The sequence below is a fragment of the Citrus sinensis genome, chromosome 8 (genome assembly GCF_022201045.2).
Source record: "Citrus sinensis cultivar Valencia sweet orange chromosome 8, DVS_A1.0, whole genome shotgun sequence".
NCBI classification, from domain to species: Eukaryota; Viridiplantae; Streptophyta; class Magnoliopsida; order Sapindales; family Rutaceae; genus Citrus; species Citrus sinensis.
Genome location: NC_068563.1, coordinates 29,201,384 through 29,226,493, shown reverse-complemented (window position 1 = coordinate 29,226,493; position 25,110 = coordinate 29,201,384). Strand labels below are relative to the sequence as shown.

The 25,110-nt window shown below is 36.7% G+C and overlaps 5 protein-coding genes across 6 annotated transcripts; 3 read left to right on the top strand and 2 right to left on the bottom strand.

Moving 5' to 3' along the window:
• Positions 1–605: 605 nt before the first annotated feature.
• LOC102616144 (L-type lectin-domain containing receptor kinase SIT2-like) lies at positions 606–3,149 on the top strand. The gene has a single exon (XM_052432006.1). It carries the CDS (start codon positions 1,119–1,121, stop codon positions 3,132–3,134), a length of 2,016 nt encoding a protein of 671 aa, XP_052287966.1. The 5' UTR covers positions 606–1,118; the 3' UTR covers positions 3,135–3,149.
• A 262-nt stretch (positions 3,150–3,411) lies between these two features.
• On the top strand, positions 3,412–6,132 carry LOC102615852 (pentatricopeptide repeat-containing protein At5g59600). The gene has a single exon (XM_006488605.4). It carries the CDS (start codon positions 3,429–3,431, stop codon positions 5,214–5,216), a length of 1,788 nt encoding a protein of 595 aa, XP_006488668.3. The 5' UTR covers positions 3,412–3,428; the 3' UTR covers positions 5,217–6,132.
• Position 6,133: 1 nt separating this feature from the next.
• LOC102629795 (transcription factor LUX) lies at positions 6,134–9,535 on the bottom strand. Of its 2 annotated transcripts, XR_371801.4 has the most exons (3): positions 8,144–9,534; positions 7,716–7,760; positions 6,134–7,605 (listed from the first exon to the last, which is right to left on the bottom strand). XR_371801.4 is itself a non-coding variant. In XM_006488308.4 (2 exons), the coding sequence occupies exon 1, from the start codon at positions 9,303–9,305 to the stop codon at positions 8,169–8,171; it is 1,137 nt and encodes a 378-aa protein (XP_006488371.1). In that variant the 5' UTR covers positions 9,306–9,535; the 3' UTR covers positions 6,134–7,605; positions 8,144–8,168. The 2 variants fall into 2 exon arrangements, 1 of the variants encoding a protein (XP_006488371.1); XM_006488308.4 differs by lacking the exon at positions 7,716–7,760 and having other exon boundaries at positions 8,144–9,535.
• Positions 9,536–16,642: 7,107 nt separating this feature from the next.
• Positions 16,643–17,686, top strand: LOC102629508 (hypothetical protein). The gene is made up of 2 exons (XM_006488307.4): positions 16,643–17,127; positions 17,274–17,686. The coding sequence occupies exons 1-2, from the start codon at positions 16,768–16,770 to the stop codon at positions 17,427–17,429; spliced, it is 516 nt and encodes a 171-aa protein (XP_006488370.1). The 5' UTR covers positions 16,643–16,767; the 3' UTR covers positions 17,430–17,686.
• Positions 17,687–18,179: 493 nt separating this feature from the next.
• LOC102629221 (pumilio homolog 2-like) lies at positions 18,180–25,110 on the bottom strand. The gene is made up of 9 exons (XM_006488306.4): positions 23,893–25,110; positions 21,058–22,604; positions 20,831–20,972; positions 20,631–20,738; positions 20,207–20,419; positions 19,957–20,067; positions 19,611–19,805; positions 18,968–19,142; positions 18,180–18,703 (listed from the first exon to the last, which is right to left on the bottom strand). Exons 1-9 carry the CDS (start codon positions 24,538–24,540, stop codon positions 18,666–18,668), a joined length of 3,177 nt encoding a protein of 1,058 aa, XP_006488369.1. The 5' UTR covers positions 24,541–25,110; the 3' UTR covers positions 18,180–18,665.

Below are 25,110 nucleotides of genomic sequence, written 5' to 3'. Positions count from 1 at the left end.
TTAGAGTTTTTCACGTAAATCTTGTGTTATGGAATTAATATTATTCTTAATTTAATTTTTCTATTGATATGTTGCTTGACAAATTAGTTAGAGTGATTTGGGGAGAAATCTTAATTTTCTAACATCTACAAATCTCATCTTGACGGTTGAGCCTGACACTGTACTATGCCCTCAATTCAATGACGTTGGCTGCGTGGTTTTCTTTATATTTTTTTTCAAATTTAAAATAGTTACCAATTGTAGCTTACCATGCACTCCAACTCATCCTAACATTATAAAAAGACTAAGCACCAATTTGGGATTGAGATGATGCAGCTTTTAAGTTATAGTTGCTGGAAAAAATATATATATATAATTATGAAACAAAAATTAATAATACGAAGTAAATATAAATTTTAAATAATGGTTTTGACAAAATTATTAAAGATATAATATGTAATAAATTTTCATCATTTAAGTGAAAAAATATATTAACATAATTTATAAGTTACAGTAATTAGTATTTACTAAATATTTTAATGTTATATTTTTTAAGTTATAACTGCTGAACCTCAATTTCAAACGGATCATAAACCGAGTGGGTTGTCGTTTGGGTACAGGTTAGAACTTAGAGGAGTGCATTTTCTTTGAAAGCAGGTGGAAAAAATGAAGAATGATGACTTGTATGTTTTGACTAGCACAAAAATCCACGCTGCAAACCACAAAAGCTCAAAATGACTTGAGGATAACAGCGAAAGCAAGTTGGGTGACCCTGCCAGGTGAGTGTACTAGCAAATATTTCAATGCTTATTGCAATTTAATATTACTGTCTTGATGGCATTTTTCAAATCTGGGACTTACTCAGATGTTATGATGCAACCCTGCGTTCAATTATTCAAACTAATGTGAAGATATGGCGCCTAAAATGATTGACAGTTTTCTGCTTCCGCTCTGTCATCTCGAACATTCAACTCAAACTGGGACATAAATTCAGTGTACCCTCATCTTGTTTGAATAAAAAACTCTTTGACTCTTTTTCATATTCAATGTGACTACAGTAACTCTGAAAATTGATATTACAGTCTTCAAGTTTCAGCAACAAAGAGTATCTCCAGTGTAGCAAAATTTCATTTCCTCAAATGGGTGCAGCTCCAAGATCGTTTTACTTTTGTGTGCTTTTATGCGTATCCTTCATTTTCTCGGCCTTGGCCCAAAATGTAAACCAGTTCATCTATCACGGCTTCAATGAAGATCCTCAACTGCAAAGAGATGGACTCGCGTCAGTGCATAGCAATGGTCTATTGCAGCTAACTAACACTGTCAACTCGCAACAAAAAGGCCATGCTTTCTACCGATTCCCAATAAAATTCAACACATCTTCCTCTGAATCTCTATCATTTTGCTCCAACTTTGTATTTGCCATTGTTCCAGAACTGCTTTCCTTTAGTGGGCAGGGCATGGCTTTTGTTATCTCGCCGTCTAAGGACCTCAGAAAAGCAGAAGCTTCTCCAAGTGAATACTTGGGACTCTTCAATGCTTCAAACAATGGTCAATCTACAAACCATATATTGGCAATAGAGCTTGATACTGTTCAAAATTTTGATTTTGATGACATAGATGATAACCATGTGGGAATCGATGTCAACAGCCTGATATCTCTTGAATCTGCTCCGGCAGCTTACTTTTCTGATAGAGAAGGGATGAACAAAACATTGGAGCTCATAAGTGGAGATCCAATTCAAATATGGATAAGCTATGATGGAGCTGAAAATTTGCTCAATGTACCATTAGCTCCAATGTCAATCCCAAAACCAACCAAGCCTCTCTTGTCAAAAGCGATAAATCTTTCTCACATTCTTTTAGAAACTATGTATGTTGGTTTCTCTGCATCAACTGGCAGCCTTAAAGGTAGCCATTACGTTCTCGGATGGAGCTTCAACAGAAGTGGGCCAGCACTAAACCTTGATATTTCATCTCTTCCTCGACTTCCCCATCTTCCTCGATCACGCGCAAAAGCAAATGACAAACCACAACTAAAACTGGTAATTTCTGTTTCACTTATAGCCATATTAGTTGTGCTGATAACCATAGGTGCAGCTGTCTACATTGTGAGGAACAAAAGATACGAAGAAGTGTACGAGGACTGGGAAAAAGAATACGGTCCCCAAAGGTTCACATACAAGAATCTTTATAAAGCAACTAAAGGATTCAAAGACAAAGATGTTATTGGAAAAGGAGGTTTCGGAAAGGTTTATAGGGGAGTTCTTGTTTCTAATGTGGAAATCGCTGTCAAAAAAGTTTCTCATGATTCGAAACAAGGGATGAAGGAATTTGTAGCTGAGCTTGTAAGCATGGGAAGGCTAAGGCATAGAAACTTGGTGAAACTCCGTGGCTATTGTAGGCGAAAGGGAGAATTTTTATTGGTCTATGATTATATGCCTAATGGGAGCCTCGACAAAATCTTGCATACCAACATAAAACCCAGCCTTAGTTGGTATCAGCGGTTTCGAATTATCAGAGGAGTAGCTTCTGGCCTCCTTTACCTCCATGAAGACTGGGAACAAGTTGTTCTGCATAGAGACATAAAACCAGCAAATGTTCTTTTAGATGCTGATTTGAATGGAAAGCTAGGAGATTTTGGCCTTGCCAGGTTATATGATCACGACACCATTCCACAAACTACTAAGCTGGTAGGAACTTTTGGGTATATGGCTCCAGAGCTGATGAGAACTGGGAAGGCAAGTACTAGCACAGATGTATACGCATTTGGGGTTTTTATGCTTGAGGTGGCTAGTGGAAGGAGGCCTATCGAGCAACAAGGATCAATGGAAATGGTAAATTTGGTTGATTGGGTCAGTGATTGCTGGAAGAAAGGAGCTATTCTTGATGCCAGTGATTCAAGACTGGAGGGCATTTATGAAGAAGAGCAAATGGAGTTGGTTCTGAAACTTGGCCTGTTTTGTTCACACCCGAAGCCAGAAGCTAGGCCTAACATGAGGCAGGTGATGCAGTATCTGGATGGTAACGCTACATTGCCAGATATACCACGTGATAGCACTCTTATTGCTCCATTTTCGGCAAGTAATGATGCGTTCTCCGGAAATAGTTCTGCCACAATGTCTACCATTGATTCAATCCTCACAGTTGGCCGCTGAACCAACAATTTTTCAAAATTTGCCAAGAGTATGATGGGGAAAATTCCTGTAACTATATGAGGCGTTGTACTGTATTCTAAGATAATAATTCATAATAAACAAAAGCAATCAAACTCATTCTGCTTTGATATCAAAACCAGGACCCAATCCCAGTTGGCATTTTCTGTAACTCTCTACAAGACGCAACGAAACAAGCTAATTAAGAAGGCTTTTATTGGGTTATCTAAATTATGCAATTTGTCAGTCGTGGTTAACGATTATGTATGACTTGTCGTATAGTTTATTTCACAACAAATGACCTATCGGTCATGTCTATTTCCTATAAGAGACAAACCGTTCCAGTTCACTCTCTCTATGAACGACTTCTATTCCATACGTCGTATATACTTTGCTCTTTTGAGTGGAACGCAACTGGTGCTTTCTTGCTCGAAGTCAGCTTCTGATGCTGGAAAACCTCTCATCAACGGCATATTTATCGAGGCCCATTATAAAATGCCCATCATCAGCCGTTCATTCCATTTATCGCCCACAGCTTACAGTGAACGGATCGAAATCTACATTCGTGATCGAGCGTTGCAATCTGGTAAAATACTCCATGCACAACTGATCGTCAGTGGCTTGGCTCGTTTGACCCAAATAGCCACCAAGCTCATAACTTTCTACACAGAGTGTCAAAACATACACCATGCTCGTATGTTGTTTGATGAAATTCCTAAAACAAATATCCATCGTTGGATTGCCCTCACCGGGGCCTATGCTCGACGTGGCTATCATCAGGAAGCAGTAACTGTGTTTCATGAAATGCATATTCAAGGTCTGAAGCAAAACATATTTGTCATTCCCAGTGTGTTAAAAGCGTGTGGGCATTTGTCTGATATAAGCACTGGAGAGAAAATACATAGCTTAGTGTTAAAACATTCTTTTGGAACTGATGCATTTGTTGTTAGTTCATTGATTGATATGTACTCCAAATGTGGGAGCGTCGAAAAGGCCAAAAAAGTTTTTGATGAGATGGTTGAGAAAGATATAGTGGCAATGAATGCTATGGTTTCAGGGTATGTACAACGCGGACTTGCGACTGAAGCATTGAATTTGGTAGAAGAAATTGGAACACCAAGAGTGAAGCCTAATGTGGTTACTTGGAATACGTTAATTGCGGGGTTTTCGAAAAGAGGCGACCAAGTGATGGTTTCTAAGCTATTTCAGTTGATGCGTGCTAATGGGGTTGAGCCTGATGTTGTGTCTTGGACCTCGGTTATATCCGGGCTGGTGCACAATTTTTGTAATGACGAGGCATTTGATACATTTAAGGAGATGTTGAGTCAAGGGTTTTGTCCAACTTCGGCAACAATTAGTAGTATCCTGCCTGCTTGTGCAAGTGCGGCAAACATAAGGCGTGGCAAGGAGATTCATGGGTGTGCTATTGTGATAGGGGTGGAAGGTGATTTGCACGTGAGGAGTGCGCTTGTTGACATGTATGCGAAGTGTGGTTTTATATCTGAAGCAAGAACCTTGTTTGATAAGATGTCCGAGAGGAACACGGTTACTTGGAACTCAATGATTTTTGGATGTGCGAACCATGGGTATTGCGATGAAGCGACTGAGCTCTTTAATCAGATGGAAGAGAGAAAGAAGCTTGATCACCTGAGTTTCACAGCGGTTCTCACTGCTTGTTGTCATGCTGGATTGGTTGAACTAGGACAAAGGCTATTCAATATGATGCAAGAAAAATACAAAATTATTCCAAGAACAGAGCATTATGCATGCATGGTGGATCTTCTTGGTCGAGCTGGAAGACTTGCTGAGGCATATGAAATGATCAAAACAATGTCGACTGAGCCCGACCTATTTGTGTGGGGAGCATTATTAGGAGCATGTAAGAATCATGGGAATATAGAACTTGCCGAAATAGCAGCTAAGCATTTGTCAGAGCTTGAACCTGAGAGTGCAGCTAACAATATGTTGTTAACGGATTTATATGCCAATGCTGGGAGGTGGAGCAAGGTGACAAGGTTGAAAAAGATGATGAAGAAAAGAAAATTGAGAAAATTTCCTGGGTGCAGTTGGATAGAGGGTGCATGATATGCAAAGAGCTTTTTACACAGCCTATTTAGTATTATCCAAAACTGAAAGAAAGAGTCACGGATGATCAACATTGCTGCCCTTGTCTTGTCTTCGGCTTTGTTCCAGTTCGCATTGCTGAAAAAGTAACAACGGTCGCCTCACGGAACCACAGCAGATAAAGAAGGCCTATGTTGCTAGTAAATTTCAACAGTTGTTCACAAGAGCTTAGATTGCAGCGCCACCAAAGTTATGAGGAAGTTGGCAGGTCCATGCGGTCCGCTGATCACCAGTTCTATTATTTACCCCGATGAATTTCATGACTTCTCGTTCTCTAGCCAATGGCCATTTTCTTGGTTTACACAACGAAATGCCTACTTTTCCTCCAAGATTTAGATTGATTGATTGATCGTAAGATCGATTTCAACGAGCATTCGAAAGAACCAACCATGACGGGCAGAGTGATGTAAAAGAACTGCAGAGATTTTCTGATAGAGATCAAAGTTATTGTGAGATCTTAATTTATTTGATTAAAATAATATTAATTTATTTATATTTAAAAATTTTAGAGAATAATATATTTTTATTATTTTTTATTAAATAAATATTTTAAAAAATAAAATTAATAAAATCTTTTAAAAATGCTCTCCTAGAACCCACTCAACAGCCGAAAAGCCATTTCCTCTTTCAATCACCTTTAGAAAAAAGATTATTAAAATAATAACTTGACGTAAAGTTTTCTGCTTTTATTAAAGAATCCTTTTTTTCTTTTTGGATGGATTTTTAAGTTTTAATTCAACATCATCCAGCATTTTTCATTTATTAAAAGTCATCAGGAACCGCCGATTCATTCATCAACCATTTTTGACCATTTGCAGCCATAGATATAAAGAAAGCTCTGTTGTCTACGTACTCTAAAACGTCACCAAAGAAAAAAGTTAAGTCTGAGCACACATCTGGCTTTTCTTTCCTGATGGCCTCACAAGGTGTCGGATAAGCATGCCATATGTTGGCATCAAAGCACTGACTGATACTGAAGAAAGAAAACAAAATTTCTAATAGCATCAGCCAATTAACTCTTAAGTTGGCATCCCTCAACTACATGTGTACTACACTACTTGCTCTTCCCCTTCTCATCCACTATAAATATTACAAATTTGTTCAAAAAGACAAATAAAGTAGTCCTAAACAACTAACTAAAAAGTTCTTTTTAAAATCTGACACAACTCTGCTTGGCAACCGTCTGCATCTTACAACTGGAGAGGCAAACATACAAAAACATCAGAATTGACAATAATGCAATAAGGTCCATCACCCAACAGAGATGTTTCTAAGTCAAGGTTAATTCAAACCACAGCAGAAACAGGATAAATTTTACTAGCGTTCAAAGGCCTTAGGCTGTGGAAGAATTAAGGGATCAGACAAAATTGTTGCAGACTTCAATTACCCCGAAGTGACACATCTTAATTGGCTAATTAGCATTAGCAGCAAATTGAAGTGGGATTTTCATGCATCTTTCCTCAAATTTTCATATATTCTGTCAAAGATTCTAATGGCATACTCTGCTCTGGAACAATGCGATTGAAAACCCTGCATAGGGTTCCAAAGCTATCTTACTACTAATAAGAAAGCGGCTAGCTAAAACCTACTCCTAACAAGTTGCTGAGAGCTCATATTGCAAGAAGTAATCTGCTGCTGAAAACCAGCAGAGCTGAAATGTGGCCCAGAATACTTGTAAATTAACCTCCTTAACGAAAGTTAACAAAAATGTAAGAGCATGATCAGAACTTCGTCATAGAAGATACTTACACATGCATGTTACAACTCGGTAAATTCAGGAATATATACCCTGATAAGAAGAATCTCATATTTCATTTCACTAAGCACATGTTAGTCGGCCAAAGAATCAACATAAAAAAGAATTTAATAAATAATCAGCTTCCTTTCAATAGCATGGGAAAAGAATAAAGAAATCTCAAAAGAGAGAAGTGATGAAAAGGTGATGAATTCAATGCCCAGCATGGTAGACTACCTTATAAAATTTGCTTTAGTTTGTGTAAACCTTTTATGAACTCAGGTTTGATGCCGAAAAAGAAGTTTTACATGCGGAAAAGCACAGAAGTTAATGACATTTATCAAGAAAGAACAAGTTAAGAATGTACTTTAAAACTTGTTTTCATCTAGGTAGACTTTAACTGGTATGCTAGGAACCTTGCCCCGCAATCAGGCAAATAATAGAATAGATCTACTAAGACAGAGGATGCTGCAAGCTTTGCTGATCCACACCCTACTCCAAATCATGTTAGAAATACACACTAGAAGTGTTCTCAATATAGTTCATGTGAATTCAGTACCCAGCCCGCCACTTCCAAAAGTTCTAAACAAGTTGCTCAAGCTCAGGCAATTTAACCTGAAGGATTAAAGAGAATAAATAAATAAGCATTCTCCTGCTACTGCAGCCTAATATATCAAGTCTGATAAAATCAATAAACAATTAACTGAGAGAAAGACGCAGATAACCTGGTGTCCGTGTTAATATCTTGCTATGAAAGGAAAGCTTCAAACCTGTAAGTTCATTATTAGAAAATTCAAGAACACAAGCCTAATCACTTAAAAGCACATAGCAAAACCATCTGTACATGTAAGAATGGATGCAATGCAATCATAACAAATGAACTAGTAGCAGAGAAAGTTGGCAAACACAGCATTAATTTGTTAATTCTTGAATTTGGCTAGCAAAATGAATTTGCTAGTTGCTAACAAATCTAACTGTAGACACTAATTTGGCATTTAATCCATTCTGCAATTCAATTTAAGACCATTCGCCTAGAAGTTACTATTATTAAACTTGCATCCATGATCAAAATTTTTTAAATGATGTATTTCAAACTACAGAGCAATAAATAGCATACATTACATTAAATCATATAATTAGAAATAAAAATAACCTTTTCCAAGGCTTGAACAGAAATTTCATTTATCACTGGAAGGTGCCACATGCTGCGGGTATGACACAACCGACCCCTGCCCGTGCCCGTGCCCGTACCCGTGCTTATTCACAGACCAGTCTCTCTGCTGATGCATCATATTATTCATCCCCATATTCATATTCATACCCATGCCCATGTTCATATTCATATTGTACATACTCGGGTCAAACCCGTGTCCATGATGAAACCCTTGATGGTTGATCATCCCATACATCGGCGCCGTCATCATCCCCGCGGGAGCACCGTACGCCGCCATCCCCACGTGTCCACTATTACCGCTCCCATTATTACTATTTCCATCATTATTGTTATTGTTATTATTAATACTCCCATTATTGTTATTATTGTTACTGTTACAGAGGTGGCCTACATGGGGCCCGCCGTTGGTACTCTCGTAAGGCAAACACTGGGGCGGCACCGGCGTTGACGCGAACAGCTGGTGATCGGACGACGACGGGTCGTCGTTCGACAGCCCTTGCATCCGCTTCAAGTAAAGGCGGTACTTTTGCAAGTGGCTCGCGACGTTCTCGCGGGTCAATCCCTCGACGTTCATCAGTTGCATGATCGTCTTCGGCACGGCGTTCTTAATCCCTAGATGCGCCACCACGTCAACGAATCGCTTGTGCAGCTGCGGGGTCCACACCAGACGCGGCCGCTTCAGAGTCCTCGCCGACGGATCCTCGTTCGAATTGTCCGTCCTCAGCGCCGAATCCGCCTCCTCCGTACAATCCGGTCTCCTTGACTTCGACCTCGAGTCCGCAAACGACCCGTTTTGGTCCTGTTCTTCCGTTTCGGTAACCATCGGGTCGCGATTCTCCGTTAAGGTCTTTAAGTTATTGCTATTGTTATTGTCCGTCGATGAGAGCGAGTGCGCGCGGCTGCCACGAATCGAGGAGAGCGTGGTCTGCGACGCGCGGTTCACGTCGAGGTGCGTTCGGCAAGGTACGGGTAAGATGCTAAAAGCGGAAGCCAGTTCAGGCGGAATTAACGACTGTGATAACGGCGTTAGATCTGTTCCATTAGGCAATCCCATCTCCCACTCTGGTATCCTCTCGTCATCGCCGTTATAGTCTCCCTTATCGTTAACTTCATACTCCGTCATCCTCACCTCTTCGCCCATTTTTTTAATCAAAATTAAATAATTTTTCTCTTGTAAGATCTGAGATATTAATTAAGGGGAAGATTCGGAGGAGAGAAAATGGGGGGGGAACGACAGTGAAATTTTCTCGGTGGAGTAAAGGAAAAGAGCAAAAAGAGATGAGAAAAAGTGCAATATCTGATTCCAGATCGATCGTGTATCGGCTGCCAACGTGGACGACTCAGCCAGATATTTTTGATCCTCTAAATATCTTTCCCTTGGAAATCAATATCACTCTTTCTATAGCTCCTACTCGCTGTAGCAGATCGCCACCTGTGACCATCCCAATCACATTTCAACACCTAAGTAATCCACCGCCTCATTGGGTAGAACCCACCGTGCGAGATTTCCTTGATTACTAAAGTACCCTTCCTATTGGTTGCGTATTAGGAGCATCCTCGATGGGTGTCTGGGTAAATTCGTGCGGCTAACTTTTCTCATTTTTTTGGAACACCGACTTCGCTCTTTGAGCTTAATGACACTCTCAATATTCGGGTTTGTGGTGATGGACCAATAAGAAAAGAGGATGCTGCGGACAGCTGGAGGCTGAAAAGTGGACGAGTCGTGGCAGCAGAATCAAATGTGGTTGGTTGCCTAAAGATGATTGAGAATCGTTAGATGGAACCGTTTGCGAGGATCAGTCCTGGGGTATTGCGATGGAGTATGTATATGTCCTGAGACAAATGAATCTAAAAATGCGTACAAGTCTATCTCAGACAACGAAACAAGAAAGTTCACGTTCATTAATTAAACTGATGTAAAGAAAAGAGCAAAGTGCGTGCTCTTTGCGAATGAGAAAGAATATGGAGTTTATTTCATAATCTGTATTGTATTATATTATATTAATTTTTAATTATATTATATTTAGTGTTGTATTTATACTAATTTTTTTACAAATAATTTAAATTATATTTTAAAAAATTTATAAGTACTTGAAAAAAAATTCTAAATATAAAAGTCTTAAAATTACAACAATTCTCTTCATTCCATAATAAAACAATAGGTCCCTGTTCATACACTTTGAGATGACTACAACTTGTCCAAAACCAATTTAGTCAGAATGTGCTGCTGCAACTTACTCTAGTTGTCCCCAATCTCATTCAACTTCTCACCATCCATCACTCTCCTCTCAACATCTCAACATCGAGTGCCGCCAATCCATTTCCCATTCCCAGCTTCAACATCTCCCGTCTCAATAATTCACTCAATCATTTCGCATCCATCTTGCTATTTACTTTCTCTTTAGCTTTGGTTGTAGAATACAACTTTATTTTTTTACTGCTCCTTTTACTACCTTGTTTAGGCAAAGCCTAGGGGTGGACTCTAGACTTTAAAGTACTCCAGACTAAATTAAAAAAAAGAATTATATTATAAAGTGAACATAAAATTTCATAAGTAAAAAAATAAAATACACCTAATAAATTTTTTAAAAAAAATTATTTCAAAAAAATACTGCTAAAATTGTACTTTTCAAGACTTCAAACAATGGAATTAATCAATTATACAATCTAAATCAATAGTATTTGTAATTTCTTTTTCAGTATAGACAACCATATAATCTGAAAGAAACTTATTTTTCATCTTACTGCGAAGTGATATCTTAATAAGGCTCATAGCTGAAAATACACTCTCTGTTGTGGTTGTAGAAACTGGAATAGTCAACATTAGATGAATTAGTCTATCAATCAAGAAATAGTGTTGCGACTTTTTTATTTCAATTAATCGTCGACATAACTCATAAAGTGAAGTAACTTTTCGAAAAAAGTGGATGAGAAAGCACATCAAACTTATATTGTTCCAACTCTTGTCTCAAAGCAAGAATCTCATTTGCACTGAAATCATAAGGATAAAATTTCTTAACAAGATAACAAATACGATCTGTATCAAATAATTTAAACTCATCAATTGGATCCAAAGCTGAGCTTGGAGTAAGGAGTTCCATAGTTTGCTTTGGAACCTAGCTTTTAACTCTGTCAATTGAAAATCTATTACAACATTAACTATATTAAAGTGATAATGATGCTCAACTGTAACGTAATCTTTTTGTTCCTATACCTTCCATACAACAAACCCTCATATCAGGCACAGTAATGTCATGCTTTCCACAAAATGATACCACACTTCTAATAAAATCATCACAACCATTATCTCGAAATTCTTACAAAAGTCTTTCAGTACTTGTGACATAATTCAAAGCATTCAAAATGTCTAAAGATTTTGTCTGTAGTGCTCGGCAAAGAATATTAGAGATTCTAAGAACTTTATCTAACAAAAGCAAAATAAACACAAACTCGAAGGATGTCATCTCTCTATACGCACATTTAGCTTCTCCACACATATCTTGAGTAGGTCCATCATTAATCATCTTTCTTAGAACTTCAAGAGTTGCACCAAACATCTCAATAAACCTACTAACTGAAGTAAAATGTGAGCTCCAACGAGTATCTCTAACCCTTTGTAAAGTTCAGACTTGATTAGCACATATTCTAGTCTCAAGCTCTTCTGACACTATTGATTCTACAATTTCTTTCTCTTTAACAGCTTTTAACTCAACATAACGTTTGAAAGAAGTATTAATAAACTTGACAATAGAGCTCAACCTGGAAAAAAAATAATCATACCTCATGCACTTCTTTAAATACTACAACTAATACAAGTTGTAGTCAATGAGCAAAGCAATGTACATAATAGGCATATGGACAATCATTAAGAAATAAAGATTGTAATCCATTTCATTCTCCCATCATATTACTAGCACTATCATACCCTTGACCTCTTAAATTTTCAATTAAAAGATTGTATCAAGCAAGAACATTACATATCTCATTTTTTAGGAGAGAGGCCTTTATGTTATCAACATTCACAACTTCAAAGAAACATTCTCTAATAAACCCATCACAATCAATATATCTCAAAATAATAGCCATTTGCTCTTTGTGAGATTCATCGAGTGCTTCATCAACAAGAATACAAAATTTAGCATCCCTAATTTCCTCATGAATTTTGTGTTGCACTTTATTAGCAAGAATATTCAATAACTCCTTTTGAATCTTAAGAGCTATGTATTGGGCATTTTTAAGAGCATTTTCTAACACAATTTTATTAATCTCCTTATTCATTGTTGCTAACAACTTGATTAATTTAATAAATTTTTCATGATTAAGAGAATTAACCAACTCATTATGACCTCCAAAAGCACAAGCTTGTTTTGTTAACCACTTGGTAGCTATTATTAAGGTTTTTAGCCGCAATCTATTCTCTAAAACTTGCTTTGAAGATTGTGCATTCATTCTTTTATCAATATGTCTAGATGGATCATTTAAATTGCTCCACTTTACCATGGCGGCATTGTGAAAAGAACCATGACTCCCTTCATGTAGTGCAAAAAGACATTTTTTGTCGCAAGAAACATACTTCTAATTTTGACAACCATCAGCAATAAATGCATCATACTTAGTTGATGCATCGTGAAAAAGAAAGCATGAAAAACAAAATGTTTTGTCTTTTGATACGGAATACTCAAACCAACGAAATTTTGAGAACCAAGAAAATTGAAATCGTCGATTTTGCATACCATGTTTAGTCGATAGGTACTTTTGTAGCTCGGGTTGAAATGATCTCATATTTATGTATGCTATCCGCACATCTTCCCGTTTGTCAATGGGATAAGCTTTGATTGAAATGCGCAATCCGGTGTCATGTTCTAAATAAGGGGTGTCAATAGTGGATGGAATATCGACTTTCTCAAATTCAACCCTTTGAGACATAGGAGAACTTGAGGCATCAATATTGCATGGAGAACTTGCCTCATTTGATGATTGACGACCATTTACTTTGGCAAAGAATGAAATGAGAGTTTCTTTTAGTTTGGATTTGTAGGACATTATAACCTATAATAACACAAAATTATATAAGAATTGATAAATGAATTAATAATTACAAGCCTAATTAGCATACTTAAATAAAATAAACAATTAAAACTTGTTCATCTTTGTAATTTTTAAAAAAATTATAAGTGAAAAAATAACAACAATAAGTTTTTGCTTAAAATGCTCTCTTGCAATTGTTCCAACAATAATATATACAATTATTAATATTATTATATACACACACACACACACATATATATGTATGTATGTATATGTATATGCATAAGTGTGGGTGTGTGTATATTAACTAACTCTAATTTTTGACCAACACATTGTACTATTGCATAGTTATTGAATTCAGTTCGCTTGAGTTTTACCAACTAACTTCCAAGACACAACATTGATTTGGAATATATGGACAGAAATCAAAATTGATACTTTTCAAAATAATGAATCAAAACAAATTATAGAGCAAATCAGCAAAACCAATTACAAAAAATAAATAATCAATAAGAAATTCAAAATAATGAATCAAAATAAAGTATCACCAGTACAAAAAGCCATAAAGCCAATAAGAAATTTATAAGTTCTGAAAGCAATTTATATAGGTTCTGAAAGCAATCAAAGCATTCTAGTACAAAAAAGTATAAAGCCAACCAAATTAGACGACCATGAAGATAAGAAATCGTGAAGGGGACCGCCGATCTTTTTTAATTCTTGGCTTTAGTATTGTTGTCGGTGAAAGGGAGAGAAATTGGAAAAGTGAATTAGGTAAAGTGTTTTTTACTTTGAATGGCACTCTTGTAATTAATTGTTGGTGGCCTATTTGTAAATTAACTAACATATTTGATTTTGATTTTTTTCTATACCGGGCTGCAGCCCGATAGAGCCCACTAAAGGATCCGCCACTGGCAGAGCCAGCTTATTATCTTGTATAGGCAAACCCAGAACTATAAAACGAGGAGGGTCAAATTTCTCCTTCTTCAATCGGGACGAAGACCCACACCCACTCGGCTCACTCAGAGCTAAGCGTTTGGAGCTGTGTGTTTTTCGCTTCTGGGCCTTCGCTGATGATTGGCTTGATGATGAAATTGGACGTGTCGGGAAACAGAGTCGCGTTTTCCTTGTAATCATCTTCTATGTCTAAAACTGATTCGCAGTATTTCAAAGGCAATTCGGGTTCGTGCTCTTGAACGGCATCGTTTTGTTCTGATGCCTCTTCCTCGCTGGAGAATGGCGGAGGAGGGTGGTTTGCGGCGGGCTTTTTTCTGGGCCTTCGAGAGAATGAATCATCAATACAGATGAGAGAGGTGAAACGAAGGAATTGATACAAAGGAGTTTAGTTTTGCAATTTTTATTTTTCTCTTTATCTTTTTTTACACTTACTATTTTTCAGTTTATTTTATGCGAGTTTGACTGCATGAAAAGATAAGTTGACCACATTAAACATGTTATAACATTATTGTAATACTACGAGGCATTTTAATAGCATAGAGAAGCGTCAAACATTCCCACAATTAATATGGGAGGTCACGGCCGTACTAGCCATGTGGTTTGAAGTTGCTGGCGACCAGCCACACAGGCCTAAGATCCAGTGTCAAAGCCCAATCTTTCTTAACCCACCGAAGCTTGCCGTCAGTTTTAGGTCCATTTAAAATTATTATTTTTACAAGGTTAAGACCTAATATTAAAAAGTTAAAAGTTAATTTTAGTGTTCCGTAAATTTTTCTTTTAGAAATTACTTTTGATAAAATCGCTTTATTCTACAGCAGATTTTCAAAAACAAAGAAAAAGAAACTTTTTAAAATCTAATTTTGTACTTAGGGCCCGTTTGGGATTGCTTTTAAGAGACCTAAAAGTGATTTTGAAAATCTAAAAGCTAGTTTTAGTGTTTGGTAAAAAAAAATCAAAATCACTTTTGTCAAAATCAGCTTCTCCTACAGCTGATTTTGAAAAGCCGGGAAGGAGTAGCTTTTAGATTTTGATTTTGAAAATCAATTTTATCATTTAATACAATTCCATAAATATCCTTAAAATTATTACTTAAATCCAAAATTATCCTTATTCAAATTGGAAACAAAATAATTTATAAAAAAATTTGTATTATAATTCATAAATATAAATTTATTAATATCAATTTATTGGTCGAATTATTATTAAATTTATTTCACTATATTATTAATTTAATTATCAATTGTTTTAAGAAAAAAAATAAAATAAATATATTATAAATTTTATTTTTAGTAAAAATTATTATAATAGACAATTAAAAATATTATATGTACATGTTTTTATATATATAAATAAATTTTATCTTATATTATGGATATTTTAGTCATTTATTTTCTCTCAGCAGTTTAACAGTAAAATTTATCAAACGTCCATAACTGCTTTAAAAACTCGCAGTACTTCTTGAAACAAAATTTACCAAACACTTAACTGATTCTCTTCACAGCTGATTATTTCTACAGCACAGTTAACAGCAATTATTTTAAAAGCTACAGCATTCCCAAACTGGCCCTTAATATGATTTCATATATATCCTCATATACATTATGAAAATCCAAAGTTATCCTTATTAATTCAGATATAAAATCATTAATTTTAAAGAGTTATTATTATTCGCAGTTATATTGAGTTAACAAACTAAAATTAAAAAATAAAAATTATTTATTTTAGTTACTAATTATTATATATAAAGTACACAATAAAAAATATTTTATATTCAACATTATATTTAATTCATTCATTCATTTACAATCTTACAATAATTTAACAATAGGATCTACTATATACATACAGCTACTTTTAATACTCAATGTTCTTAAAAGCAAATTTTACTAAATATTTTCAAAATTGTTTATTTTTACAACACAATTAATAACAATTATTTTAAAATTTACAGTATTACTAAATTGGTCCTTAAACAATGACAGGGATGTAGTTTCTCAAATCATATCGAATAAGACCTTAACATTAATTAACTCCCACTAAAATGATTAAAATACTCCTTTAGTGTTGAATTTTGACAATCACAGTATAATAATATTGTTACTCTACATCAAAAGATGTTTTAGTCATATTATTAATTACTTCTCTTTTAATATTTACAGATAAAGAATTCAAGTCTTTCATACGTATTTAAGAGAATGATTTTTATCAATTGATTATATTTAAATTTAGCTTATTCTAGGTTTCATTATCTCTCTACATCTTAGTTGAAACATAACATGGCGCTATCAAGGTAAGATTTCGCAAATTTCTTGTCGTTAAAATATCACCATATTGTATAATATTCATATCCCAAAAAGGAAAATAGATTTACTTTACGTTAGGGATCTATTTGGTATAAATAAACAAACTATATGCGTACGTAAAGAATCATAAAAGTGAAGGGACTCTTATATGATTTGCTATCCCATTTCAGATTACGTTGCAGATATCCTTGATGCGTATCTGCAGCTTGAAAGCTACTGCCACTGAGGAAAGCTTCTGCTGCCACGATAGCAGAGGAACAGAGAGAGAGAGAGAGAGATTATTGGGTGTTGGGTGAAGGTAGTGGCAGCAGATGAATCATGGCTTCTTCTTCTCCATCAATATCTCTATCTCGGCCACCAATAATCACTTCCATTTTGAACCCAAAACCGAGTCGCCATTTTCATAGATGTACAGTATCTTTTTCAACTATCTACTGTTCACACACAGAGTTAGCAGCAAAAGCCATCCATTTTCACAACCCATGTCGTGGAATTGCTCAAAAGAGAAGCAAAATTTGGAGAAGCAATGCTACTTCAGGAGAAGTTTTGCCCACAGAATCCACTCCCCTCGAGACCTCTCAGGAGATGGTCTCTTCCACTGGTGATGAGAGTTTATCCAGCGTCATTTCAGTTCTCCTCTTTGCTGCTTTCATTGCATTGTCTATTCTCACTATTGGGGTAAAAAAAAAAATTTAATTTATTTGGTTCTTTTCCGTAAGCAAATTTGCAAATGTATTGCCTTCATACAGTAATGCAACAAAAGTTGTCATTTTGGGATGTGGGGTTGGCACTACTAATTTTGGGGGTTTGTTTTGGATTTGTAGGTAGTTTACATAGGTGTGACAGATTTCTTGCAGAAGAGGGAGAGGGAGAAGTTTGAGAAAGAAGAGGCAGCTACGAAGAAGAAGAAGAAGGTTAAGGCAAAACCAAGGGCTGGGCCAAGAGGATTTGGACAAAAGATTGATGATGATGACGATTGATTGGTTTTGCGGTTTCTCCATGTAAGCTACGTTAACCTAGCTTTTGCTAGACTAGTGTTGTGTTAAAGCAATTGGTCGCTTCAAATTATTCTCGAGACAGTTTTGGGAATGTGATGCGGATGCGAGTTAGAAATGAGAATGTATATTTTCGAAATTTGATTTGCTATTGCTCTCCATGGTAGTGATTCTTTTTGAAGTAACAAGAATTAATGAAGCGCAATGGAGAAATTAAATTATATATCTGGTTATTCTGTCAATGTGTGACTATATTGTTGTTATTTGGAGTTGCGAATTTAGAGTTAAACAGAAGTAACAATCAGTGGTGTAAAGGCTATTTTCATGCTACAAGTGTGTAAGATTCCATGAATTGTCAGTTACTTCAGAGGTTGTAGATTCTCTTCTTAACCTTGCCAGATTGTTCGGTTGATTATTTATATTCTGTTACAGGAATTTACATTATTGTAGGGTAGGGGTGTATGAGCATGCTTTCTAAATCTAAGGGTCTTGATGATTCAGCACTAAAAGAGACTCAATTTTTGAGTAACTGATAAAGCCTCTAGCTGAATCAATTTTACTAGTTCAATTGAAAAATTATGATTTTTATCTTTGAATTTGGTAAAGAAGAACCCTTTTTATGTTATGATCTCTTTCTTGTTCAAGTACAAATAATAGCCATTTTGTTTACAAAATGGAATGTGATCAACATAAAGGCTTGAGACGAACCACATCAACACATAATTGAAATCAAGATTCAAGCGCAAAGAAATTAACAATTTGACCTTAAAAGAAAATTATTCTTTTCAGGGAAAAGAAAAAGTCAAAAAACATACATTAAAAAGGAAAACTCTGGCCTCAGCTAAGACATCAACAGCTCTCCACATTGGCAACATTTTGTACAGTCACGGGATGATATTAACTACCTCAACATTTAGTCTTTTTTTTTTTACACCCTTAAAAACCTAAGTAGTCTTTCATTTCATTTTTTATCTCCTCCGCATGGGCATCAGGTGTACTCAACATCTGAACCCCAGCTTGCACGACTCTACGTATAAACCGTAAACTACAGAATGTACACTTTCCAAGTACAACCAACAACTTTATTTTTGATCCCCTCGTACCCATCTTAGAAGAGATAGGTAGAGTCATTGCTCTAAATACCAGGAGAAAGAAAGAGAAAAAGAGGAAGCTCACACTAGCCTCAGTTAGCTGTACAGACAACTTTCTTTCCTATGCCACCTAAGCAGGGTGTGGAGACTGAGCAGCAATTCTGCGTTCTGCAAGTAGATTAATAATCCACAAGTTAGTTGGCTCATCATAGATGGAAGGATTCAACATCAACATTTTACTCTCGTAAGAAATCTTCCCAAAGGCAGCCAACCCAGCACTCCCTTATCTTTATGGAAATGAACATTTATTTATTTTTAAAAAGGGGTCTTCTGGCATCCAGGGTGCTTAATGTACGTGTTGGGTTATCAGGCCAAGGTGGTGGTGATTTAGTGAGCTCATACATTAGTAATTATAAGGGAAAGAATAAGTACCCCCAGCAGCAACAAGTTTCTCTACACGTGCAACAATATGCTTCCCATACGTGTACTTCTTTAATGCGTTCAAATGAACTTTAATTCGTGAAAGAATCAGCTCGCGTTGTTGGTCCTCACAAGTCTCCAAAACTTTTTGTACAACGTAGTTTGCAAACTGATCTTTCATCATTGCCTGTAAGAGAAACAACATCATACAGTATGGAAATAACTAATAAATCAGGAAATAGGAGCACCATAATGCCAAAAGTTGACTTCTAAGTTTTCCTTTCATCAAAGATATGAGGAAATAGCTAGCTGAAGAAAACATTAAACGCAGGACACGATCTAAACTCAGAAGTCCTCTTTCCAAATACTTAAGAAGCAGATACCTGATCAACTAATATGAAAGCATTACTACCTTCTAATCAAAGCTTTCAAGTCAGAAGAAGAGTTAAATACTATAGATTGATTGAACACAAGACATTATGCAACTTAAAACTTAATAAGAAGTTTCATCTAACCTTTCAGTGGAAACCAGCAACAGAACATTGTGGCTCATTTATGTTACAAGAGTTTAAAAGAAAATGAGAAATAACCTATTGCTTTTATCAAATTAATAAATACATAACAATCCAGTTAGAAGGTCAGAAATTTGACACACCTGAAGAGGCTCATTTTCATCTGTAGAGCCAAGCATCTCGTCCACCAGCAACTGACGTTCATTAGGGCCTCCAAAAGTTAAACACTTCTCCACAACATTGGAGGCAAACTTCTGCTGACTCATTTGCACTATCTTTCCAGCTAATTCCTCAATTATAATAGAACGCTCATGAGGCTTTCCATGCTCCAGAACATGCTGTTAAATGGGTTCCAGGAATCAATTCAAGTACTCAATATTGTACAAAAAACAAAGAATTCCCAAACACTAAATAACACAAGAAACTATAATTTGTATGAGAAAATAATAAAAGATTTCACACTGAAAGTTTCAAGTAAAGTTAACAAACCTGGACCACGTAATTGCCATACTGATCCTGTGCCAGCATGCTAACAGATCCTAAAATTTCATCCATAACCTTACTCTGTGTTTTGGAGTCCTTGCAGTGCTCAAGTATTCTCTGCCAGACAAAAAGCAAAAACAATATAAAATAGAAACAATTCTGAAATTCCGCCCACAACCCCCCCCCCCCCCCCAACCCCCCGCGCGCAAAAAAAAGGGCAGTACAGAAAGTAAAACAATTAAGCAAGAATCTGAACCTGTATCACACGACACCCATAAGGATGGGTGGAAAGGGTAACGACTTGGTCGAAGAATGTTGTGACAATAAATTGAATATTCTCCTCAGGAACACATTCAATACACTTCTGAATGACATGATTTCCATTTTGGTCACGTACACAGCGCATCACATGACCATCGAGCTCTTCAACCATTTTAATCTTCTGATCAAGATCAACAACTTCAATGGCCTGTGTGGTTGGACAAAGCATAAAACTGTTAAAACCTTCATCACAAACACAACAATAGTTATTCAATATGCATTAACTCTTTGATGGAACTTGCTTTCGTATAAACTCAATGCAGTGCAGAAAATATGCATATGAGAAGGTGAGGAATCACATGAAATGAAAGTATTAATTTTAAAAATAAATAAATAAATGCAGTTTCAACTAATGGTACCTTCTGGATCACACGACAGCCATACATTTGAAGGCTAAGGGTTAAAACATGACCAAAGAGCTTGTTTGCCAATTCTCTTCGTTGAGATGCAAGTCCATGCTCAAAAAACTGAACAGACAGAGATATTTATTACGCAAAATTGAACGAATTGAACAGAGAACCAACAAGATTAATACTCAACAAAGCACAAGTACAGGTACCTTCTGAATGACATAATTACCAAATACATCAGTCATCAAAGCAAGAGCTTGGGGCATGATTTCTTGATAAACCATGTTTTTCTCTTCTGTTGTGGCTGTTTCAAGTTTTTGTTGAATGAATCGGCTACCATACTGATCCGCACTGTTCACACACAATGTACAAAGGCAGAAATCAATTTAGGACGGCAGAAAAATGGAGCATCAGATGAGCTAGGAGCATTGCATACCTGAACTCAACAACGTGACCAGCAATTTCAGAAAGTTCAAAACACTTTGTTTTGTTGCTCTTAAACTCTTCCAGCAAAGAGGATCCAAAGCTCTCATCCATGCTAGCGTCCAAATGCCAAGGTCCCATGACACCCCCAGCTAAGTTCCTCATCCCAGCAAAACGCAAGTTTGGATCATTGTGTCTGATAGGACTACCAGGCCCAACTGGGGAGTTTGGAATTACAGGATTTGCCAGAGGACTTCCAGGATAGGACATGCCCAGGCCAAATCCAGGAGTTCCACAATAACCATGATGATTAGAACCACTAGATTTACTGCCTAACGGACCACCATACTGAGATTTCTGAGGTGAAAGAAGAACTCCGAGATAAGCTTTCTGGAGCTCAAGTAGATTCATGTATGAATTGCCAAGGAAGTTCCTATCCACCGAGGGATCATTCAGAGCAGCAAGTTGTGCTGCATACTCAGATGACCTCAAGTACTGTAGATACACTGGATCAACAAAAGGGAACTGAAGAGCACCCCCTCCCATTTGACTTCCCGCTCGATTAAGATTATGTGATTCAGATGCAGCTGATAGATTCTGTCCAGAAGCAAAGCCTCCTCCGAGCACTCTTGAGTCCATTCCAGGGACTGCCATAGCTGATGCTGCAGCAACATTTTCATACAATGGTGGCAGATTACCAGCGCCAAGTTGGCCAGCCATGACAGAGGCCATAGATGGACTCAGGGCGTAACCACCCAGACCATAGTTAGGCAAATTATCCACATTCTGATACTGAGAATTCAAGCCACCTCCCCCATTAAGAGTGGATGTAGGAGATCCTTTCAAGTATGAGTTGCTAGTAGGAACAGCAGGTTTTTGTAATTCAACACGCCTATCAGTTAACAAGGATGCATTATTCAGGTCCAACCCACCTCCATTGCTCTTTGCCAGGTCAGAATAAGACATTTTCGCTGATTGAAGACCAGGAGGCATTTGCAAATTCCCAGAATCAGACTTTTTCATGTATTTATTTTGCTTGATGTGATTCTGACCACCTTGTATGCCATGCAAATAATTTTGATGATTTTCAATATCTTGTTCAATCTGTGATGGTAGTTGATTATCTTCATTCAATACACCATTTGTTGACAAGTTCATGCCTGACAAAGCAGCTACAAGATCTGCAGACTCATTTATTCCAGACGAGACACCAGAAAATGAATTTGAACTAGTCATGCCTCTCTTTTCAGAGGCTCCAACTCTTCCGCTTCCAATAGCCGTTGGACAAGGACTAGGAGCTCTAGCAACAAGTTGAGGATCAGGTGTGGTACTTCTAGACAAGGAAGAACCTAGGACAGCTGCATATGTATACGATGAAGGTGGACCAATGGTCTGGACAGCAGATGTGCCTTGAACATTTGCACCAGATTTCAAGTCATGCCTCAAATTAGCCAGTTCGGCTTCAGCCGAACTAATGGACTCAATGCTTTCATCGAAAGCATTACGGCTAGCTGGACGAGAAGGATTTCCTGTAACAGGAGTTGCTCTTCCCAAGTCATCCTGCATAGATATTAAACAGTAATTCAGCATTTAAAAAACTATACCAAAAAAGATCAATCAAAAACCAGACTGAGCTATTACGTAACAATTCATCAACCAATCACTAACTAAAATAGACAAGTTGCAATATCATAACCAATTTAAAACAAAAAAATTAGACCAGTGATAATTTTCAGATAGCATGTTATATGCTTGTTATTATCAAAGAGAATAATGGAAAATAGTATCAGATTTTAAAAAATATTTGGCACACTGTTCAATAGTCCATTCTCACACTCCATACAATCAATCTGCAGTGTATTTATATTGTTATAATTCCCATCAACAATTTAGAAGGAGGTCCAAAGCAGAAGCAGATTGATGATATGCCTATCTGAATTTCACTAGCTTTTGAAAAATCATTATGTAACTTTAATGAAAATTCCAAAACTCATAGTGTGCATAAGGAAGCACGTCAAACATATTTTCGTCAGTTTTCCTATAAGGAGATAAAATATACAAAGCTATAACATTGTATAAAAGCGTGGATTAAAGTTATTTGTTATTTAATGGGAACACCTAACTGCTAGTTGTAAGCTTCAGATAAGAGAGAGAGGGGGAAAAAAAAAAGGATAAAATGAATGCACTTCACAAGTTAAATCTAAATACCAAGCATAATGGGCAACTATATAACTGGATTCCGTACTCAAGGTTCCAACTCCAAGTAATTCATGCACTTGCCTCACTAATACAGTATGACTTTGATTCTAGAGTACAAACACATCATTTAGTGGTAAAATCCCTAAAAATGGATATGGTCTAGTGCTATACAAACTATATTTATGACCATAAGAGATGGAAACCAAGGTGGATCAGAAGAAAAAAAGTACAAACTAAAAGAAAGTAAAACATGACACTTGTCATGAAGCTAGATTACAAGAAAATAATGAATTTGCTGCGAGGGGGAATTAATAACATGTTGCACTTCAATGAATTAATACGTCAAAGTTCACCAAATGGGAAAGAAAAACACAATCACAACTCTTAACGACAGACGGCATATAGCCCGCTTTCAATTTGAAAACAGATTTAGCACCGTACAAATGTTGAAGTTCAATCATATACAACATTTTACATGTCAAAACCCAACAGGGAGAAATAAATGCTGCAACAGAAAAAAAGAAAGCACAGCCAGAGATAACGCAACAAATCATCAACAGAAAAACCATATATCGCAACAAAACAAATACACAACGGACAAGCTCAATAATTAAAGACACTGTGAAAGCAAGGTTAATCAAAGCAACACCTGGAAGATTTCAGCAAGGCTCTTCTGTTTGCTCCCCAGTCCTATCCCCGACAAGCCAATGAGTCCATCACCGCCCCAATCTGCTGAGCTACGAAGTTTTTCCTGCGCACTCTCACTCTGCTGTTTCCTTGTATCAAACCCTGGTGGCATTGAAAATAAGGACCTGTTGCCGCCACTACCACTATTACCAGCTCCTCCATTCACTTTCCGCCTATCGTCCAACTCACCTAACATTGAACTCTCTCCTCTCAATCTCTGTGCAAACCTCCAATCTTCCTTCGAAAGTAAAGGAGGCGGAAGCCTGGGGTTCAGATTCACATTCGAGTAATAGTACGAAAGATAAGCTGGATCAGACCTAAGCTCCTCCTCAGATGAAAAACCATTATTATTCCCAGCTTTAGCCCTAGACAGCTCTGAGAAAGCCATGTTGTTATCAGCAGCACCAAATAACCCACCAACTGCACTCAACGACCCCTCAACAGTTGGTGGCGCTGAGCCACTCCTATACAAGTTAAGCTCACGCTCACAATCATCAGTCTCTTGCCTACGCTGTTCACGCAGTAACATACCTATTTCCTTCTCAAAATCATCACCAAACGAACCCTCGCTGTTCCCTATCATTGGCCTCCTTCCCAATTCAGATAACATTCTCCAAAAACCCTAATTGATCATAACCCTCCTAACAAAACTCAAAAATAATAACCACCCAGATGCGCTAATCAAGCCATAAAACTCAAAACATTGTCAAAATCAAAACCTTTAATCACATAACACCTAAACCCCATATGTCCAACCCCCAAAAAAACTCAACTTTACGCCAACAAAAATCAAAACTTCAACCACCTAAGCTAATAATATCAATATAAAACACAAAACCCAGATGATCAAGCAACAAACTAATATCAAAACATGGATTATCTTCCTCTTGATATGATTTCATAAATTAAAGGAGACAATTTTAATTTTATGCATCATGTTACAAAAACTGTTGCAAGAACACCCAAAAAAAATGAAGTGATCAGGGTAAGCTTAAAAGAACAAGATAGAGAAACAACGAGATTAAACTGGCGGCGATTGGTTCTTACAAGAACCCTTAGGGTTTTGTTAGAGAATTGCAGATGGGGATTAAATACAGTGATAGTAAAAACAACTGTTATTATTATTATACGTTCTTTTTTCTTTTTCTTTTTTTTTTGAAATTGGGAAAAAAACACTCTT

What these genes read in the sequence shown, in the direction of transcription:
- LOC102629221 (XM_006488306.4), bottom strand. Translation starts at nt 24,540, where the DNA reads ATGTTATCTGAATTGGGAAGGAGGCCAATGATAGGGAACAGCGAGGGT. An exon ending in GTAATTATGTCATTCAGAAG is followed by an intron (nt 20,739 to 20,830) that starts GTACCTGTACTT and finishes CTGTCTGTTCAG; the next exon opens with TTTTTTGAGCATGGACTTGC. An exon ending in ATGGGTGTCGTGTGATACAG is followed by an intron (nt 20,068 to 20,206) that starts GTTCAGATTCTT and finishes TTTGTCTGGCAG; the next exon opens with AGAATACTTGAGCACTGCAA.
- LOC102629795 (XM_006488308.4), bottom strand. Translation starts at nt 9,305, where the DNA reads ATGGGCGAAGAGGTGAGGATGACGGAGTATGAAGTTAACGATAAGGGA.
- LOC102616144 (XM_052432006.1), top strand. Translation starts at nt 1,119, where the DNA reads ATGGGTGCAGCTCCAAGATCGTTTTACTTTTGTGTGCTTTTATGCGTA.
- LOC102615852 (XM_006488605.4), top strand. Translation starts at nt 3,429, where the DNA reads ATGACCTATCGGTCATGTCTATTTCCTATAAGAGACAAACCGTTCCAG.
- LOC102629508 (XM_006488307.4), top strand. Translation starts at nt 16,768, where the DNA reads ATGGCTTCTTCTTCTCCATCAATATCTCTATCTCGGCCACCAATAATC. An exon ending in TGTCTATTCTCACTATTGGG is followed by an intron (nt 17,128 to 17,273) that starts GTAAAAAAAAAA and finishes TTGGATTTGTAG; the next exon opens with GTAGTTTACATAGGTGTGAC.